This window comes from Crinia signifera, chromosome 19 (assembly GCF_055691185.1).
Source record: "Crinia signifera chromosome 19, ASM5569118v1, whole genome shotgun sequence".
NCBI lineage: Eukaryota > Metazoa > Chordata > Amphibia > Anura > Myobatrachidae > Crinia > Crinia signifera.
The window spans coordinates 7863675-7884713 of record NC_139226.1 but is presented as its reverse complement, the minus strand read 5'-3'; the positions used below and the strand labels follow the sequence as shown (position 1 = coordinate 7884713).

At 49.3% G+C, this 21039-nt stretch overlaps 1 protein-coding gene across 1 annotated transcript in view; it reads left to right on the top strand.

The window, feature by feature from the left end:
* Nucleotides 1-748: 748 nt before the first annotated feature.
* Nucleotides 749-21039, top strand: part of DNAJC16 (DnaJ heat shock protein family (Hsp40) member C16) — a 23746-nt gene continuing 3455 nt past the window's right edge. Inside the window, exons 1-13 of the mRNA XM_083161948.1 lie at nucleotides 749-917; nucleotides 10255-10444; nucleotides 10593-10659; nucleotides 14818-15139; nucleotides 16692-16876; nucleotides 16965-17069; nucleotides 17202-17360; nucleotides 17477-17607; nucleotides 18891-19071; nucleotides 19832-20014; nucleotides 20114-20190; nucleotides 20283-20363; nucleotides 20470-20568. Of these exons, the coding sequence (XP_083018074.1) occupies nucleotides 10278-10444; nucleotides 10593-10659; nucleotides 14818-15139; nucleotides 16692-16876; nucleotides 16965-17069; nucleotides 17202-17360; nucleotides 17477-17607; nucleotides 18891-19071; nucleotides 19832-20014; nucleotides 20114-20190; nucleotides 20283-20363; nucleotides 20470-20568 (1757 nt within the window). The 5' untranslated portion in view covers nucleotides 749-917; nucleotides 10255-10277. The remainder of the gene's footprint in view (nucleotides 918-10254; nucleotides 10445-10592; nucleotides 10660-14817; nucleotides 15140-16691; nucleotides 16877-16964; nucleotides 17070-17201; nucleotides 17361-17476; nucleotides 17608-18890; nucleotides 19072-19831; nucleotides 20015-20113; nucleotides 20191-20282; nucleotides 20364-20469; nucleotides 20569-21039) is intronic.

The window sequence follows — 21039 nt, the reverse complement described above, 5'->3', positions numbered from 1 at the left end:
TGAGGCTGGCACTGGATGAGGTTATACTGGGGGTCACTGAGGCTGGCACTGGATGAGGGTATACTGGGGGTCACTGAGGCTGGCACTGGATGAGGGTATACTGGGGGTCACTGAGGCTGGCACTGGATGAGGTTATACTGGGGGTCACTGAGGCTGGCACTGGATGAGGGTATACTGGGGGTCACTGAGGCTGGCACTGGATGAGGTTATACTGGGGGTCACTGGGGCTGGCACAGGGCGGGTGTATACTGAGGGTCACTGAGGCTGGCACTGGATGAGGGTATACTGGGGGTCACTGGGGCTGGCACAGGATGAGGGTATACTGGGGGTCACTGGGGCTGGCACAGGATGAGGGTATACTGGGGGTCACTAGGGCTGGCTCTGGATGAGGGTATACTGGGAGTCACTGAGGCTGGCACAGGGCTGGTGTATACTGGGGGTCACGGGCTGGCACTGGATGAGGGTATACTGGGGATCACTGAGGCTGGCACTGGATGAGGGTATACTGGGGGTCACTGAGGCTGGCACAGGGTGGGTATATACATTATTGGGGGTTACAGAGGATGGAACACATAAGATGGAGACTGCACTGTGTCAGGGCCGTTACTACGGTAACCAGAGGGCGCTGGGGGAAGCGGTCACGTGGGAACTAAGGGCCGGCACGAGCCGGTATCCATAGCAATGCTGACAGGGAGACGCAGCTGCCAGTCAGGATACCTGGCCACTGATTGGAGAAAGCGGCTGTCAGTGGAGATGCTGGTGGGCGGTCCGCGGTGTGCAGCTTCCGGTTCCGTGTGTGAGGGAGGCGAAGCCAAGGCCGGCGATGGGGCAGTGACCGGGGACACCCAGCGGGACGGAGGGAACCGGAGCAGGGCCCGATACACAGGAGGACACGTGTGCCTGCTGCCGCCGGGCAGGTGAGGAGCGGAGGCCGGGGTGTGATGGCTGGCGGTGCCCGACGTCAGCCACGGGTTACATCATGTCCTGTCACTGCCGCACGCTCAGCCTGATCTACATACACAGCATATATATACACATTGCACATACACAGCACATATATACACATTGCACATACACAGCACATATATACACATTGCACATACACAGCACATATATACACATTGCACATATATGACATATATACACATTGCACATATATACACATTGCACATATATGACATATATACACATTGCACATATATACACATTGCACATACACAGCACATATATACACATTGCACATACACAGCACATATATACACATTGCACATACACAGCACATATATACACATTGCACACACACACACACAGCACATATATACACATTGCACACACACAGCACATATATACACATTGCACACACACAGCACATATATACACATTGCACACACACAGCACATATATACACATTGCACACACACAGCACATATATACACATTGCACACACACAGCACATATATACACATTGCACACACACAGCACCTATATACACATTGCACACACACAGCACCTATATACACATTGCACACACACAGCACCTATATACACATTGCACACACACAGCACCTATATACACATTGCACACACACAGCACCTATATACACATTGCACACACAGCACCTATATACACATTGCACACACAGCACCTATATACACATTGCACACACAGCACCTATATACACATTGCACACACACACACACAGCACCTATATACACATTGCACACACACACACACAGCACCTATATACACATTGCACACACACACACAGCACCTATATACACATTGCACACACACACACAGCACCTATATACACATTGCACACACACACACAGCACCTATATACACATTGCACACACACACACAGCACCTATATACACATTGCACACACACACACAGCACCTATATACACATTGCACACACACACACAGCACCTATATACACATTGCACACACACACACAGCACCTATATACACATTGCACACACACACACAGCACCTATATACACATTGCACACACACACACACAGCACATATAGACACATTGCACACACACACACACAGCACATATAGACACATTGCACACACACACACAGCACATATAGACACATTGCACACACACACACAGCACATATAGACACATTGCACACACACACACACAGCACATATAGACACATTGCACACACACACACACACACAGCACATATAGACACATTGCACACACACACACAGCACATATAGACACATTGCACACACACACACAGCACATATAGACACATTGCACACACACACACAGCACATATAGACACATTGCACACACACTGCACATATAGACACATTGCACACACACTGCACATATAGACACATTGCACACACACTGCACATATAGACACATTGCACACACACTGCACATATAGACACATTGCACATACACACTGCACATATAGACACATTGCACATACACACTGCACATATAGACACATTGCACATACACACTGCACATATAGACACATTGCACATATGACATATTGCGCGTATATACACATTGCGCGTATATACACAGCGCGCATATACACATTGCGCGTATATACACAGCGCACATACAGTGTGTGTGTGTGTGTGTGTGTGTGTGTATATGTGTATATATATATATATATATATATATATATATATATATATATATATATATATATATATATATATATATACCGTATATACTCGAGTATAAGTCGACCCGAGTATAAGCCGAGGCACCCAATTTAACCCCAAAAAACTGGGAAAACTGATTGACTCGAGTATAAGCCTAGGAGCCAAAGGAGAGGGGGAGAGGATTTATGGGGAGAGGATTAGGTGGAGCGGAGGAAAGTGGTAAAGATGCCAGAGCCAATAGTAGTACACACCAACAGCAAAATAGATAGCAGCACAGGTAACGGTCGGAGGCTGGCAGGAGGTCTAGCAGCACAGCAGGACCTACCACAAGATACATCACGACACAGCCCACTGACTGACAGCAGCCAGCAGCTTCAATCGGATGTCTGCACACTACAATGTGTGTGCTTCCAGGCCACTCAGTCTGCCCACCTCACCCTCTCCTGCTGGTGGAACTCTGCTGGCATCTGTAGTTCCCCTTCTCCCCCCACTCTGTGGGACCTGCGCTGCTGCGGAGTACCTGAAGTGTGCTGGGGCCTGTGGTGCTGCAGCGCCATGCGAGACGCCATCCCTCCCGCAATCGCCCTGGGCTGCTCTCCTTCTCTCCCGGCGGCTGCAGGTAGTCAGGGCTGCGGCTTCCTCCTTGTGCTGCTGTGTGACCCGGAGGTGGACTGTGCGCTCCTGGACGCGGCTGCTGGGCTGCGCCGGAGGATTGTCAGTGTGAGTGGCAGCCTGCGCACATGCCGGGTCCCACCTCTGGCAGCTTCGTCCTCCCGTCTCCCCCGCAGTGTGACCCTCACTCGAATATAAGCCGAGGAGGGCTTTTTCAGCACAAAAAAATGTGCTGAAAAACTCGGCTTATATTCGAGTATATACGGTATATACATACACACATTGCACATACACACTGTACATACAGTATATACATATACAGTATTGCGCATATATACAGTATACACATTTATTGCACATACATGTACTGTACACCACAGGTTCTCAAACTCGGTTCTCAGGACCCCCACACAGCGCATGTTTTGCAGGTCTCCCCACAGAATCGCAAGTGAAATAATTACCTCCACCTGTGGATCTTTTAAAATGTGTCAGTGAGTAATGAGTGCACCTGTGGCGCTGCCGGGTGACCTGGAAAATGTGAACTATGTGGGGTCCCGAGAACTGACTTTGAGAACCCCTGCTGTACACATATATTGTACCTACAGGACACACACACACACATGAATAATCTACACATATTCATGCTGTACATTCACATACTGTACATACGTGTGTGTATGTATGTATATATATATATCACACACACACGGTCACTAAAGACACTTTCAACATTTTATGTAAGCCAGTCATTATCATTGATATAGTCAGAATACTTCCCTGGATATGTAATAGTATGTATGTATGTATGTATGTATGTGTCTGACTTTTTGAGCCATGTCACACAACTGATATCCAATATGATACACCAGTTTTTTCCGTAGCAGCCATTTTGTTTTGATGACGCAGCGGCCGTTGACATGAGGCCTCACAAACCGCTGAAAACGTAAAAACTTTCACCCCCAAGCTGTGGTTCTCCATACTTGTTCTGACACTTCCTATAAGTGTAAATCAGTGGTGTCACACTCATGGCCCTCCAGCTGTTGTGGAACTACATGTCCCAGCATGCCCTGCCAGAGTTTTAGCAATCCAATATATAAAAGCTGTGACAGGGCATGCTGGGATATGTAGTTCAACAACAGCTGGAGCGCCATGAGTTTGACACCACTGGTGTAAATGTTCGGAAGCAGAGCAGCTGTTGTGAGCGTTGACAAAGACTTGCTCTGGTGTGTTTGGAACAAATTGGATTATTGTATTGATATCTGTTGGTATGGCCTCGATTGTGTCATCCTTGAGGAGGTGCCAAGTGCTTACGGAGATGCTGGGCTTCTCCGCGTTCCCCTCTCTGTTGCACAGCATCATTTCACCCATGGTCATTTTTCCCACCCACTGGACAGGGATTAATCAATGTCTACCTCAAATGTCAATAGTTCCACATTGGCAGAAGCTCTCTATAGACTAAGCCGACAGTGACAAAAAGTCGACGTGATTTTTCTTAGTTTTTTGTGGTCTTTTTCATGCTTTACCCTCCTCAAATGTCAACACTGACACCATGAAAACGCATGTCAACCTTTTACCATTGTCGACCTAGTTCATGTCAACCTTTTGTCAATGCCAAACTGTCAACTTACTGACATGGTCTGTGAGCTCATTCACACCCCGCTGGGTGATGCGGTCTGCTGATGGGGATGGCAAAGAGGGCATTGCAGTAGCACGGTGCTGCCTTAAGGCTTGGGCTTATTTTGTCAATTTAAAATTGGACGTGGCAAGGTGCCTTCTGTAACAGCCTCTCAGTAAAGCTGGGTACACATATATACAATCGTCGGGCCGTTCTTCCAATCTGGGGGCAAGCGGCCGTTCGATTGTATAGGTGTGTACGCTGTCCCAATTGCTGCTGTGCGACCGATAAACGGCCATAAACGCTCTTGGCCGTCCACGGTCGGTCGGTCGAAGGTTCTTTGCTGCTTAATATTTCATCCGACAGGACGGCTCCATATCGGAACAAAAGTGAAGTGTGTACGCACGTTCGATCGATATGCTTGACAGTTTGACAAAGCACGGTGGTATGCTGCATTATGAGAGACCCTGTAACCCTTTGCCTGCTGTTTTAACTAATGTGTGTTTAATGCCTCACTGCTCAACACTTTAGAGGCATCACTTTAAGACATTAATCAATGTTGAAGTTTTAATAGAGTGGGCTGGAAGCTCTTTTTAGGGCACCATAACACACTATTAAAACTTCAACATTGATTAATGTCTTAAAGTGATGCGTCTAAAGTGTTGAGCAGTGAGGCATTATACACACATTAGTTAAAACAGCAGGCAAAGGGTTACAGGGTCTCTCATATACTTCTTCTTGCGATTGTTTGGACGGGAGTACATCGGACGTCGCAAGTAAAATTGTACATATGTGTACGCGCAGAACGCTCGTATGTTTTGGACGGCCGAACGTGTATTCGGTCGATCGAACGGTCGCAAGAAAAAGGAAATTGTACATATGTGTACCCAGCTTAAGACTATAGTTCAGTGGTCAGAGAACAGGGGTAAATTACCCCAAATGGGGTCAAAGCAAAATTCCTGGGGGTAATGGAGAATCTATATGCATGCCCGGCTGTGACTGTTCGTTAACCCTTGGAATTTCATTTCATTGCATATAGAATCTATATATAGATTCTATATGCTGCCCGGCTGTGTGTGTTACAGTACTGGCGTGTACAAGGACATAACGCAGTGCAGTGCGTCAGGCCCTTGTGTATAACACACTTCCCTGCATGGGAACTCTTTTATACGGTGTCCATGCCAACATAGACACCAAAAACGTGAAAAACTCCTGTTGCCCTTATTCAGGGCGGCCATGTCTAAGTCGACCTAGTGACTTTTGACCTAGAAACTGTCTACCATGTATACCGCAACCCTTGTGAGCACTTATGTATTTTAAAGGGAAGAACTGGGTAGTTGGTCTTGTGAGGCTATGTGAAGTTTTGTCTGTTAAGGGGAGAGTTCCAGAGGTAGGGAGCAGCACGGGCAGAATGTAATTAGAGGCAGAGGTGACGGGTGTGTGAAGGGAGGTAAGGTCCGAGGTATAAGGAAGAGAGGAACAGGTGAGGACTTTGTGAGTGTGACAAGTTCAGTTACATTTGGAAGAGAAGCAAGTGAAGGGACTGCAAGAGGGGGAAACGGACGTAGTATGTTTGGAGAGGAAGATGAGCCGGGCAGCAGTATTCAGGACAGATTATAGGCAGGCAGTTGTCAGGGAGGCCAGATAGGAAGAGATTATAGTAATCCAATTTGGAGATGACCAGTGAGTGGATGAGGGTCTTTGTAGCATCCTGGGTGAGTTTAAGAAAGCGCTGGGACATCCAGGAAGCGATAGTGGAGATACAAGTCAGGAGAGAGGAAAGGTAGATTGGAGGCTCGTCAGCATAGAGATGATATTGGAGGTGATGAGGACATGGAGAGGGAGAATACAAGAGATGAAAGAACTGAACCTTGTGGGGCACCTGTTGGTGGAGGTGTCCGGGTGGAGCAGAGACATCAGAGAAGTCCCAGGAAGAATTGTTGGGGAAGTAGGAGGACAGTGAGGGGAGGGCAGTATCACATAGACTAGGGGGGTAAAGGATTTGCAGCCCAATGTGTATATATGTGCAAAATGCACCCTGCCCTCTTTGTGTGTGGCAATGTGTGCCCTTGCGCTGCCCCCGACCGCGCTGAGAACTTTCGGTGTGTGCCATCATGTGTAATGGGCATTATGGTGTGTGGAATAATGCAGGGCTCGACAAAACCCGGGGGCCAGGTCGGCATGGCAACCAGATTTACCAGGAAGCAGAACCCCCGGGGCAGAGTGGTGCCTTGAATTATGGACAGCAGCGGCCCTGCATTGGGTTATACTGTTATATATAACAGCCAGGCACTGCGGCAGCCGGCAGAGCAGTGCACAACTGTCCCGGCTGCTGGGAGATGGACAGGGGGAGGCGGGGAGAGCTGGCAGCAGCCTCTGCATAAGCAGCGGGTCCCCGTGGCTGGTTATCCTATCAGCACTTACAGCAGCCTCGGGTGCCCCTGTTATCAGACTCGTAAGCAGCTGGCCCCATGGTGGGTTATACTGTGCCATAGAACAGCCAGCCCAGCGGCAGACCGGTGCACAACTCTCCCGGCTGCCGCTGTATCAGAGCAGGTCAGCAGCGTGCCTACTTCAAAACTGAAGCACGAAGCTGCAGTGGTAGCTCCTGATTGGCGTGAGCCCCCTTGACTTTTGGAATAGCCGCGCCATGGACCTGCTCTTATACAGCGGCAGCCGGGAGAGTTGTGCACCGGTCTGCTGACTGCCGCCATGCTGGCTGTTATATTGCACAGTATAACCCACTGCGGGGCCATCTGCTGCCAGCTCTCCCTGCCATTCCCTGTCCATCTCTACCTCCCTCATCCACGATCCTGTAATGGTGCCCCTGCCTGGCATCAAGCCAGAAACCCATAGCAATGAGCACTTAAGTGGAATAATATGTCATTCTTTTCCCCTAATATAAATTTAATTTAAAATGTGCCCTACCTGGTGATCAGCACCCTTCCCTTAAAACAATCCTTGAGAGGAACACTAGGAGAGGGTGGTCCATAGTGTCAAAAGCAGCAGAGAGATCCAGGAGAATGAGCAGGTGGTAGTGGGCCTTGTATTTGGTAGCACAGAGGTCATTGCACTTTCTCCAGAGCAGATTAGTGGAGCGGCTGAAGCCAGGCTGATATGGGTCAGGCACAGAGTGTGAGGAATGAAATGCGGTGGGAAGAGATGGGTCAGTAGTTGGAGAGAGTGTTAGGGTCAAGGGTTGTTTTTTATTTAAGAATAGGGGAGACATGGGTGAGATTGAGGAGGTGGGCAAGATTTGAACCGGCAGGAGGGCATAGGGTCGAACGGTGGGAACCAGATGATGGTTAGAACTTCATCTCCAGACACATGTGAAAAGAAGGCAGACTTAATACCCCTTTTACACCAAAATCCCTGGTCGGACCCTGGTCTTTGAACACGGAAGTTTCCAGGGTCGGACCCTGCTTCATACCCCATTTACACAGCACTTCAACCTGGGTCGGACCTGGGTCTGCACCATTTACACTGAACCTGGGTCAGCCCTGCTTTTCCCTATGGATGACATTAAAAATTTCAATTTTAGGACTGATAAACTGCCAGCCAACCTTCCCTCAATGATTTAAATAAAAATTAAAAGACATGAAAAGTTAGCATTGAAAAATGTTGGTTGGTTTATTTAGCAAAATATTTTGTCAAAAAGTTATATTCAGTGATGCAGCAGCAGTCAGTTGGTCGACCTAAAGATGGTCGACAGTCATTAGGTCGAAACCAGTAGGTCGACATACTGCAAGGTCCACATGGGACAAGGTCAACAGGTCATTAGGTCGACACAAGCATTAGGTCGGCATAGGATTTTTCACTGTTTAATGAGCCGACATATACCGACAGGCGGTATTTCATGCCCTAATATCCACTAGGGCAGTGATGGCTAACCTTGACACTCCAGCTGTTATTGAACTACACATCCCAGCATGCCCTGCTACAGTTTTACTATTTGGCCATGCTAAAACTGATGCAGGGCATGCTGGGATGTGTAGTTCAACAACAGCTGGAGTGTCAAGGTTAGCCATCACTGCACTGGGGCATTGTGGGAGAATAAAATAGTGTGCCGAGTGCATGGACACTTAAAACTGTGTCCATGTCGACTATGTCGACATTCGGGTAAAAAAAAAAAACAATGAAAAGCCCCATGTTGACCTTTTGACTGTCGACCTAGACCATGTCGACCTAATGCTTGTGTCGATCTGATGACCTGTCGATCTTATCCCATGTCGACCTAGACACCTGTCGACCTTGCAGTATGTCGACCTTATGACTGTCGACAATCTTTAGGTCGACCGAACAATCCATACCCCTCCCCCCAGCCCCCCCAAAACAAACATAAATGATTTCTGTAGGTAGGGTATATATCCCTTAAAAAATGGAGTCACTGGAGTGGGAGGCACATCACGCAACCTTCTCCTTTAAGCTCTTGGTCCCACTACTGCCTGACAGCGCTGCATCCTAGTGCCAGATAGGGTTGTGGCAGGTCCAACTGTGGAGTGCCAGGTAGCAGCCTGTGTGCACTGTCCGCACGGGTTGCTGTCTTCTGCTGCTGCAATGCACTGTGGAATGCATGGTACTGACTTACGGAAAGGCGTCCCATGCTTCTGGTATCCTTTCAGCACTACCCAGATGTCCTGACCTGGGTTGGGACCATTTACACCGCTCACGACCCAGGTCCGACCAGTGTTCAACCCTGGTCAGGACCTGGGTAGGAGACCAGTGTCAATGGACCTGGGTTGGTCCCATTTACACCAACACTGACCTGGGTCCGACCTGGGTTTTTCGTTGGTGTAAAAGGGGTATTAATAGGGGTATGCCAAGGCGTAGGCTAGGGAAGGAGGAGGCAGCAGCCTGCTGAAGAACTGGTGGGGTTTAATGCCCTGATTTATAGGGTCCGTTTTGGATGTGAAGTAGTTGGTAAAGTCAAGGGCAGAGAGTGAGGAGGGGAAGCCTAGGCAGTCGCGGGCAAATGAGGGTGTTGACAGTGGCAAAAAGATGCTTGAGATGACCTGAGGTTTTTGCAATACATTTAGAGAAGAAAAGTGTGTGTGTGTATATGGGGGGGTTCTCTTTCTGCTCTGGTGCATCTAGCGCAGACTGGCCTGTACATCAGTACTGACATACAGAACCAGCTAGAAGTCTCCAAGCAGAGAGCAGCACCCCAGGCTGAGAACAGGAACTGGGGTGCTGTTTGAAAGATCAGGGGTTTGAAAGATCAGTGTGTGAGTGATCACTATATCTGTACCTCCTATCTATATATCTTCTATGTATCTGATCTTCATCTATCATATCGATATAAGGGAAGACTAGATGTGGCAATTGGTTCTTATGAGCTGTCAGATTCCATGATTCCACATAATAGCCTCTTGTCATTCCAGGCACCATCGAGACAACGTGAGTTATGGGCCAAAGAAAATTGCGCCTCCTCTGGCGGGTTCTGGTATTCCTAGTCCTAGCTCTGAAGATCCTGTCAGCCGCCGATTTCGACCCCTATCGCATCCTGGGTGTGAGCCGGACAGCGAGCCAGGCTGATATTAAAAAGGCCTACAAGAAGCTGGCCAGGGAATGGTGCGTATATTATCTAACAATCACGCCTGTATATACCCTAATAATGTCCGTTCCTCACTCTGGGGCTCCTGCATACATCGTACACAGATGAGGGACTTGGGAGCTTACGCCATGACCAGTAATAGCACAAACGTCTTGTATGTTTCAGGCATCCAGACAAAAACAAGAATCCTGGGGCGGAGGACAAGTTTATCCAAGTCAGCAAAGCCTACGAGGTATGTGGCCTTCATTCTCTTAGCATCAGGGTTTGTTTAATGTTACTTTATTCAGAGCAGAGTTAAGAGAATCGTGGTTGTCCTGCTCATTCTTAACTACATGGGTATTTAGTGCTCGTTCTACAGTAGCTCCCTGCATCTCCGAAACCCCTTGCTGTTCCTCTTCCGTGCCTGGGGTGCCTCTCTCTGCTGTGGTGCATCTAGCACAGGGTGCTCTGTATTTCAGCACTGATATGCAGACTATATATGTGCTAGAGGCAGAAGGTGCTAGAGCAGTGGTGGGGAACCTCAGGCCCGGGGGCCGTATGCGGCCCCCGTAGCCGGTCTGAGTGTCCCTCCTACCCACCCGGCGGCTTTGCTTGGAGTCAAGTAAAGGGGACTTCTTGCGAGAGGTCTGTAGTTCTTGCGAGATTCCTCTTAATCAACAGCAACCGGAGACGGTCAGTCCTATTCAGCGATAGCCGCCGGAGCGTGGGACGGCTGTAGCAGGACAATCCGTAAGAGACATTGGTACTTGTTTCCTAGCACGGCCACAACGATCATGATCGTGGGCATCGTGAGGAAAAATCGGGGCCATCGCAAGCACTAAAAAATCGGGTGCGATGCTCGCGACGCGATGCCCGCGATTTCCCTATAGGGAACAATGTTAAATGCCTCAATTTAGCCGCGATGCCCCCGATTTCCCATAGGAAACAATGTTAAATGGGTCAATTTACCCAAATCATCATAGGGAACAATGTTAAATGGGCCATAAACCCCCCAAAACACCCCTGAACAGTGAAATGTCCCCCCAAAAGTATTTTACGCCACCCCACGATCAACGCGAACCTGAAGCGTGGCGAGCGCAGCGAGCCCGCGAGGGGCGGCGGTACGCGTCCTCCGACCTTTTCATACCCCCACTATCCACGTCGGCGTGGAGTTGAGAATAGAATAGTGTGGCGAGCGCAGCGAGCCGACGCGGATACCTGTGAAGCCCGCGAAGGGACGCGTTTACCTGTGAAGGTATCCGCGTCCCCTCGCGGGGCTCGCTGCGCTCGCCACACTATTCTATTCTGAACTCCACGCCGGCGTGGATAGTGGGGGTATGAAAAGGTCGGAGGACGCGTACCGCCGCCCCTCGCGGGCTCGCTGCGCTCGCCACGCTTCGGGTTCGCGTTGATCGTGGGGTGGCGTAAAGTACTTTTGGGGGGACATTTCACTGTTCTGGGGTGTTTTTGGGGCTTTCTGGCCCATTTACCATTGTTCCCTATGATGATTTGGTGAAATTGAGGTATTTAACATTGTTCCCCATGAGAAATCGGGTACATTGAGCCATTTAACATTGTTTCCTATGGGGAAATCGTGGGCATCGCGTCTGGACCATTTAAGGCTTTTTTAGCCGCATACGACGCGACCAACGCGATTTTGACTATTTTCAATGCATTTCAATGGGAAAATCGGGGGCATCGCGTCGGTCTCGTCGTATACCACTAAAAATGCCCACGATTGTGGCCGTGCTAGGAAACAAGTACCGAGAAATTTTTACATATGGCCCCCGAAGGATTTTTCCACCATACAATTGGCCCTTGGCCCAAAAAAGGTTCCTCAGCCCTGTGCTAGAGGCAGAAGGTGATAGAATGAGCACTAGGTGTTGGCTGCCACACTTACTCAGTCCAGGCCTCAACCCCATGAGTGGTGAGTTTTTCTGGGGCAGGACAAACCTACCAGGGTAGGTTTGTCCTGTCCCAGAAATACTTAGCGCGGCTGAGCCCGGAATACTTTGGGGCACACCACCGCAGTGGTTAAGGCTCCCATTGGCTGGGCGCTGGTGAATTGATTAGTGCCATAGGTTTTTTGAATGAAGCATTTTGTGCTCCGCCGTAGATATCCGTAAAACCTGATAGTCGCCTGAGGACTGTGGGCAGATTTATTAAGCCTGATGAACTGATAAAGTGTCCAGTGATAAAGTACCGGCCAATCAGCTCCCAACTGCCTAAATGCAGGTTGGGATCTCTTATATATTTGGCTACATCTGTCACTCAAAGTGTGCCTGAAGCTGTAACGCTGGGTGGAGCCTCTGACTCACATGACTGACTCGACAGAGAACCAGCCCAGTGAGCCCACAGGGCCAGACACCCTCTGCCTCTCAATGTTACACAGCAAAGACACAGCTACTCACCAGACACACCAGGTGAGCGCCCCACACCTCCATACCTCCCAACATGACCCTCTCCAGGAGGGACAGAATGCTCTGTTTGTGGACTTCCATCTTAATTTATGATTGTCATCACCTGTTTTAAACAGGGTAATTGATAAGAAAGGTGTTTAAGCACAGGTGATGGTAATCCATAAATTAAGAAGAAAGTCCAGAAACAGAGCAATGTGTCCCTCCTGGAGAGGGTCATGTTGGGTATGCACCTCCCCCCCCCCCCCCCCCCCCCCCCCATTCACGGCATCCCCACGATTAAATGGCACATGCAAAACACTGACATGGCTATGGTCGACAATGAAAAAGGTTGACATGAGTTTTTGAAGATTTATTTTTCACTTTTTCAATGTTTTCATATTCATTCTCATGTGTCGACATGGACACCAATGAAGTGCCACACTTATGTCAACATTTACATGTGTTGACCTTTCTGTGTTGATTTTTTCTTGTAGCAATTTTTTACAGTGACAACTATGTGCACGTCAACCTACACATCATCAACCAATTCTTTGTATAATATATAACACCTGTTCTGTTTTACTGTAGGTGTTTTAAGTCCGATCTTTTACTGCTACTATTACTGTTTATGTAAATGCATTACTGCTACTATTACTGTTTATGTAAATGCATTCTGAATGACAGCAACATCCTACCATCCTTCTACAAGAATATATAACCAACTAGGTGATTTATCGCGCCCCGTGCCCCCCCCCCCTCCCGCAATTCACGGACCCCCCGCGCACCCCCCCACGATTCACGCCCCCTCCCTTGATTCACGTCACCCCCCGCACACACCCCCCTCCCGCAATTCACGCCCCCTCCCACGCTTTGCGGACCCCCGCCCTCTCCCGCGATCCGCGGACACCTGCGCCCCCTCCCTCCCTTGATTCACGGCACCCCCCACGCCCCTCCCACAATTCACGGCACCCCTAAGCCCCTCTTTAGTCCCCCGTATACTCACACACCCCTATCACTACCCAGCTTCCTGCTCTCCTGAACCGTAACTTCCACCACTGGGGAGTCGCTGACGCTGTTTTGCCCACATGCCCCTATCATGCCTCATAGCCCAGCCTCCTGCTCTCATGTACCCTAACTCCCACCCAGTAGGAGGAGACACTGACTCAGGGCCACCATCCTGTACTGCCCCACTGGACCCTCACCCACTGGCAGAAGCTGCACAGTATCTCCCACCCTCCTCTTTAGTCCCCCTTATGTCCACACACCCCTATCACTACCCAGCCTCCGGTTTTCCTGTGTCGTGACCTCCGCCAGTGGGGAGCCGCTGACTCAAAAACACCCTACTATACTATTGCACACACACACCTAAACAACATGCACACACAGCCCCCCCCCCACACCCACAAATGTCACTGTACCATCCACACTATCAATGTACATCTTACTCTGTAACCGCATTTAATTAAACAAAACAATACACCCCCCTTCCACATCATATGCTCTCTATTTAACACATTTCACCTATAACTCAAGTTGCAATACAGGGCATCTTTCATACAATTCTAACCATCTTTCTTTTATACAAATGTTCACAAATTAAGGGGGCGCAGCCCCTTACGACGGTGTGAAGAGCGCCCGTAGGGCGCGATGAATCACCTAGTTAAAAAATAAATGGTCAGTTGGGAGCTGATTGGCCGGTACTTTACCACTGGACGCTTTATCAGTTCGCCAGGCTTAATAAATCTGCCCCTGAGTTTGGGAAGCTGTGGCCTAGTCCAGCCCTGGAGTGGTGGCAAGCGGCAGAATGTGCCCTAGGGTTTCTCAGTGCTGTTTGGTGCACCAGATAGAGAGTTACAGCAGTTGCTGCGGTCACTAGCCCTTGTTACATCACGTGGTGTTAGATACCCAGCAAATTGTGCGGGTGGATTAAATCGCTCAGATTACCTATCGCGCACAACCAATATCATTTTTGATATTACCCTTAATTTATTTTTATTTTATTTTCCCTTTAGATTCTCTCCAACGAGGAGAAGAGGACCAACTATGACCGGTACGGAGACGTTGGTGAGAACCAGGGTTACTCACAGCAACAGCATCACCACTTCCACGACAGCTTCTACTTTGACGAGTCGTTCTTCCACTTCCCTTTCAACTCGGAGCGCAGGGACTCCACGGACGAGAAGTACCTGCTGCAGTTCTCCCATTACATCAACGAGGTGGTCCCGGACAGCTTCCGCAAGCCCTACCTGATCAAGATCACCTCCGACTGGTGCTTCAGCTGCATCCACATTGAGCCGGTGTGGAAGGAGGTGGTACAGGAGCTGGAGGGGCTGGGTAGGTGGCTGATTGGACCTTGCTGTGATTTAGGATTGGCCCTTATTCTGGTTGAGTCGGACGGCTGCATGTTTGGTCAGACAGCCGATGTATTGTGTTTGCGCGTAGGCGTTTCTGCGCATGTGCGAACGCCGCGCACATCCGAGTACGGCGTGAATTCCGTACAGAAAAGGATTGTATGGAACCATCCGAGCAGGGGGTGGAGAGGGGCGTGAAGGGATGTTTGGGCTCATTACCATATGAGTACGCCCCGCGTTTCATGGGCATTTCCATGACAACGCTGGGCGTACGTATGGTAATGCGGCCGTGACGCACGTGTGGGGGGCGGACATATGACATCGCCGGATGCCAGCTGCCCGCCCAGATCCCTGCTTTCATACGGAGACATGTCCGAGTGGTCTGGAGCACTAGGAGCTGTCTGACCGCTCGGTCCATCGGGGGATGGGGGAGGTTCCCACAGATGGAGGAGGTGTTCACATCAAACATCCACTCGCAGTCCGTTCGCTCAGCGTCTTACTGCATTCGGACGGTGTGAGCGATCCGTACTGTAGGCCGGGCTAAGAACACTCGGTGGCCGCCCGAAAATACGCATCCGTCCGAGTCAACTAGAATAAGGGCCATTGTGTAGTGTTCACTATAGCACCCTGCATCTTTCCACATCCCTGCAGTTCCTCTGCCTTGCCTGGGGAGTCGCTCTCTGCTTTACATGATTCTAGCACAGTGTGGCCTGTTTTTTTAGCACTGATATGCAGACCAGACTGGGACACTGTGAGATTAGGCATGTAGACTAGGGTAGAATTAAAAAATTTATGTCCAGCTCTAAATGACAATGTCCAAAATGTTGGTTAAGCAGCAGATCTGTGGTTTGGTGCATTGTTATAAACACAGGGTCTGGTTGGACCAATAAATCTCCTCGGCCAGGGGTGGCCAAACCGGTCCTCGAGTTATACCAACGGTCCACGTTTTCCAGGTTACCTAGCTGGTGCACAGCTGTAGTCATTACTAACTGTCACATTTTCAAACCTGCTGCATTCATTCCTACTATAGATCCACAGGTTGCCTGGAAAACATTCACCGTTGGTAGATCTTGAGGACAGGTTTGGCCACCCCTGTCCTAGGCTCTCGTAGATCCCTCCTTTGGTTCCTCTGAAGGGAATTACATATTTTCATTCTACAAGGCAGCAGAACTTGAGTACCAACATTCTGCATATCAGCTTATTCACATTTAGGGGAAGGAGAATTTGTGTATTTAAAGTTTCTGACCTCTGATAATAGTTTCTAGATGATCAGAAAGCAATATTCTGTAAACTACGACTGTGGGGAAAATTTACTACAGCTACTCAAATGAGTGTGATGTTGCCCATAGCAACGGATACAGTGTCTCATTTTTAGAAGCTTTAGTAAATTGACCTCCATGAGGTCACGTTAAACGGGGGTGGTTTGACCATTACCGATAACGGACTTCTCTTTGTGCACAGTTTTTTTTTTTTTTTTTTTAAACATTGAAACACATTCAGAAAAAATGTATCTGAAGTGACCTCTGCCCTTCCAGGTGTCGGCATTGGAGTGGTGCATGCTGGGTACGAGAGGCGACTCGCTCACCATCTTGGCGCACACAGCACCCCGTCCATTCTAGGAGTCATTAACGGGAAGATCTCCTTCTTTCACAACGCCGTGTTACGGGAGAACCTCCGGCACTTTGTGGAAAGTCTTCTTCCGGGAAATCTGGTGGACCAGGTGAGACCGACCGGCCCAGTGTTCCGGACCAAGGAAAGTGGTTTGCGTTCCCATGAAATATTCCTGTAACCACCGTCTCCTGTTGCAGATAAACGATAAAAACTACATCCGGTTCCTTTCCAACTGGCAGCAAGAAAATAAGCCGCACGTGCTCCTCTTCGATCAGATGCCGCCTGTACCATTAATCTACAAGGTAAGAGCTCAGTCCTATTAGACAAGGTGCTCTGGACCTCATGACATAAAATGTCCTACGAGACCCATCATAGGTTATTGGTACAACACCGCACCAAATATGGATTCACCTCGTGTTCTTGTTCCCCCGCAGTTGACAGCATTCGCCTATAAAGATTACTTGTCATTCGGCTACGTGGACCTTGGTCGGAGGGAAACGGAGCAGATGAGCAGTCAGTACAATATTAACATGTATGCCCCCACCATGCTGGTCTTCAAAGAGCATGTTAACAAGCCAGCGGACGTGGTGCAGGTAGGTGCTGGGTGCTCCTCCTCTTATACCTTGTTATAATCTGCTCTCCAGGGCTGCTGGGCCGTGAACGGAATCTGATTGCGGGTAGAGTGAATGTTTTCTCTCTCTCTCTCCAGGCGCGAGGGATGAAGAAACAGGTCATCGATGACTTCATTTCCACCAACAAGTTCCTCCTGGCAGCCCGGCTGACCAATCAGAAACTGTTCCAGGAGTTGTGCCCAGTGAGGAAGTCTCACCGTCAGCGCAAGTGGGTACCTCTATACAGGTCACGCAGTTATCATTAACATGGGTAGTGGCTGCCGCGTTCTAGAGCAAGATAATGGATTTAGCCACGTAGCTGTATGAGACAATGTGTAGGAACCGGAGTGAGACGTTTTAGGTGACAAAGCAAAGGATGACCTGCGTCTCCTGCTTGTGCTGACTACAACATTGCTGAGCCTGACTGTAGGGGTGGTCATCTGTGCCATTATTGATACTGCCTTATGTGTACAATTATATATATAAACCCTTTATTCTTTTATAGAATATTCTGGTACAAATGTGCCCATTGTAGTTGCAAGGTATAATGTAAACCAGAAGGGCACAGACCTGTATACTGATAGCCCAGATCTCTCAGGGTCTGACCTTTAATTTGGCGCAGCAGAGCTTATGACCAGTCAGAGACGCCTTGTACAACCATCCATCCTGCTTCCCGGTTCTGTCTCGCTAGTAATTTGTGTCATGCTGGGTACACACTGGTCAATATGAACGGACAATATATTGCTGGTCCTGTGTGTACCGGTAACTTGTATATGAACGACGACATTCACAGACCTATCAGTGCTAGGCGGCGGTGATTGACAGCGCGACGGGCCGGACGCATGTAAATGCCTGACCAGTTGTGACGTTGGTAGATAAATATATTTCCACTCATGTTTGTACTTGCGCTGTGCATGGTAAATGTTGTCGCTTCCCTCAATACATTATACCACAGATGATCTATAGAATAACATCCCCCCTAGCAGAGTGATGGACTGGTGCATGTATCTACAGAAGCCTCACCTGTCAGACCTTGGTCACCGAGGCTGCTGCAGCCACTGCCAAGGGTGCGAGTCTGTGGGGGTGGCATCATCTCTGCCCTGTGGGACCTGTGTTTGGCTTTCTAGAGGTGCCTGGTGCCCAGCTCCCTTCTGTTATGTGTTGTCAGGTATGCAGTTAGCTTGGTCAGCCAGCAGAGGGTGCAGAAGAGCACTATTGGTCACCTGACCTTTTACCAATCACGCTTTCTCTTTTTACACCTACCAGAACAATGGCTGAAAGGCAATTACTATAAACACTATAACTATACACTGTAAGGGGAGATATTCTGATGTTATGTTACAGTTTTCTAAATCCTATACAGCAGTATATTGGTGTTTCCACTATTGAATCCGGTCTCACAAATGCACAGGATTCTCAGCAGACATGCTGTATTGTATGCGGAATATACTGTCTGTTTGTTACCTCTGCACTGTGCCGCCTGCTGATGACATTATGGACTGTACTTTACAGGTACTGTGTTGTTTTGCTGACCGGGGAAGGTGAACCGTTCCGGAAAACCTATGAGTCCTTCCTGGCATTCGCCTCGGCCAACACCAAGGACACGGTTAGATTCGTCCACGTCTTCAAGGAGCGCCAGGGCGAGTTTTCTGCCGCCCTTCTGGGGGAGGATATACAGCTGGAACACTCTTCCGTATGTATTTGTGTTTTGGGCTGGAGTTTTGACATTATTACTATTATTACGTCTTATTTATAAGGTGCCGCAAGTGTTTTCCAGCGCTGTACAGAGGGCACACAATAGCGCAGTACAGGGAGACAGAACTTAACATTACAGTAAATAACAAAACGGAGTACAGATAACAAAGAGCACAACAATACAATACACACTACAGCTTAGATGTAAGTAGCGAGTCAGTGCCTGCTGTGGAAAAAGGAAAAGGAGTGGGGAGGAGACCGGGGGCACCTGTACGTCAGCCCGAGGGTGGGACCTGGAACTGCCACGAGTGTACTGCTTATCCGACTCTTTCCTTCCTTTTTTCTCCAAATACTTTTTTGACTCTCAGGGGGCACCTCCACACTCCTAACTATTACAGAGGCTATTTATTCTCTCTTTATATAGGAAACCTAATTGTGGAAATCAGATCAGAAACTCAGCCCTGTGCACTGCTCTGTCCCCCTATTCCCTTTACCCCACAAACGATAAGCATTTGCAATGATCAGCATAAAAGGCTAATGTACTCATTAAATGTATTGCTGGTGAGTTCTCATGGATCGCTCAAAGGGAAAGGTCACGCGATAGACTAATATTATGGAACATTTATTCATTTGGTTCAATCAGAAATGATCTAGAATTTGGGCTTTACACAAACTGCGCGTCTCGTGTCTGTATAGGCAAAGCCATGTGCCTGCCAGACGCTGGGTGTAACCGTGACGTCTGTCCTTCCTCCTGGCAGGTGGCGATTCTGGAACGGCGTAACTCCGCCGGCAGAACAGTGTACAAGACCCTGGCCACTATCTGGAGCGGCAGCGAGGAAAACAAGTTTGCGCTGCTGGACTTCCTGGATGGACTGAGGAAAGACCCGAGTCTCCTGTCTTCTGAAACCAAACTGTTGGATCTGAATGATGAGCTGGCACCGGTACGTAGGCCTGGGAAATGCTGATCAGGATTATTCAGACGTCTATTGTAATGTGCTCCCTTGTAAATGTTCCTGACAAGCTGCACTCCTTGTTTTCAGGTGTTCTTCCTGCGCTGGGTGTACACTGCGATTGACTACTGGTCTGATGTGTGGGAGAGTGTTCTCCATAATAACTGGTAGGTGTCACACTGGGGGGGGGGGGGGGGGGGGGGCGCTGCTGGTGGCTCCGGCGGGGAGTCTGGTATATGACGTGTCTCTGTCTTTACAGGAGGGAGATGATGCCTCTGCTCTCTCTGATCTTCTCCGCTCTCTTCATCCTCTTCGGGACAGTCATAGTGCAGGCGTTCAGGTAAATGGCGGTCACGGACACGATGATATGTGGAATACAGTTGGTGGGGTAAATTACGTGGGGTATATAGACGTTGCTGATGATTGTGTACCTGGTCTCCGTGCAGCGACTCCAGCGATGAGAGAGATTCTGCGGCATCAGAAAAAGAAGATCATAGTGACAAGGAGAAGAACTCCGAGGCCAACTACACCAAGGAGAGTACCAGGTGAGCGGGGGGGGGAGGAGCTGGAGGGGAATGGACAGGTGGTTACACACATTGGGAGGTGTAGTGTGGGTAGGAATGGACAGGTAAGGTGGGTGCACACCTGAGCGAGAGGAGCAGGTGGGGAAATAGCATGTAAGGGAGTCACACATCCCGGAGGAATTATGGGTTGGGCAATAGACAGCTTAGGTGGTCGCACACCTTGGAGGGAGTAGCGCATGGGCAGTGGACACCTTGGAGGGAGAAGCGCATGGCGAGTGGACACCTTGGAGGGAGTAGCGCATGGCGAGTGGACACCTTGGAGGGAGTAGCGCACGGCGAGTGGACACCTTGGAGAGAGTAGCGCATGGCGAGTGGACACCTTGGAGGGAGTAGCGCATGGCGAGTGGACACCTTGGAGGGAGTAGCGCATGGCGAGTGGACACCTTGGAGGGAGTAGCGCATGGCGAGTGGACACCTTGGAGGGAGTAGCGC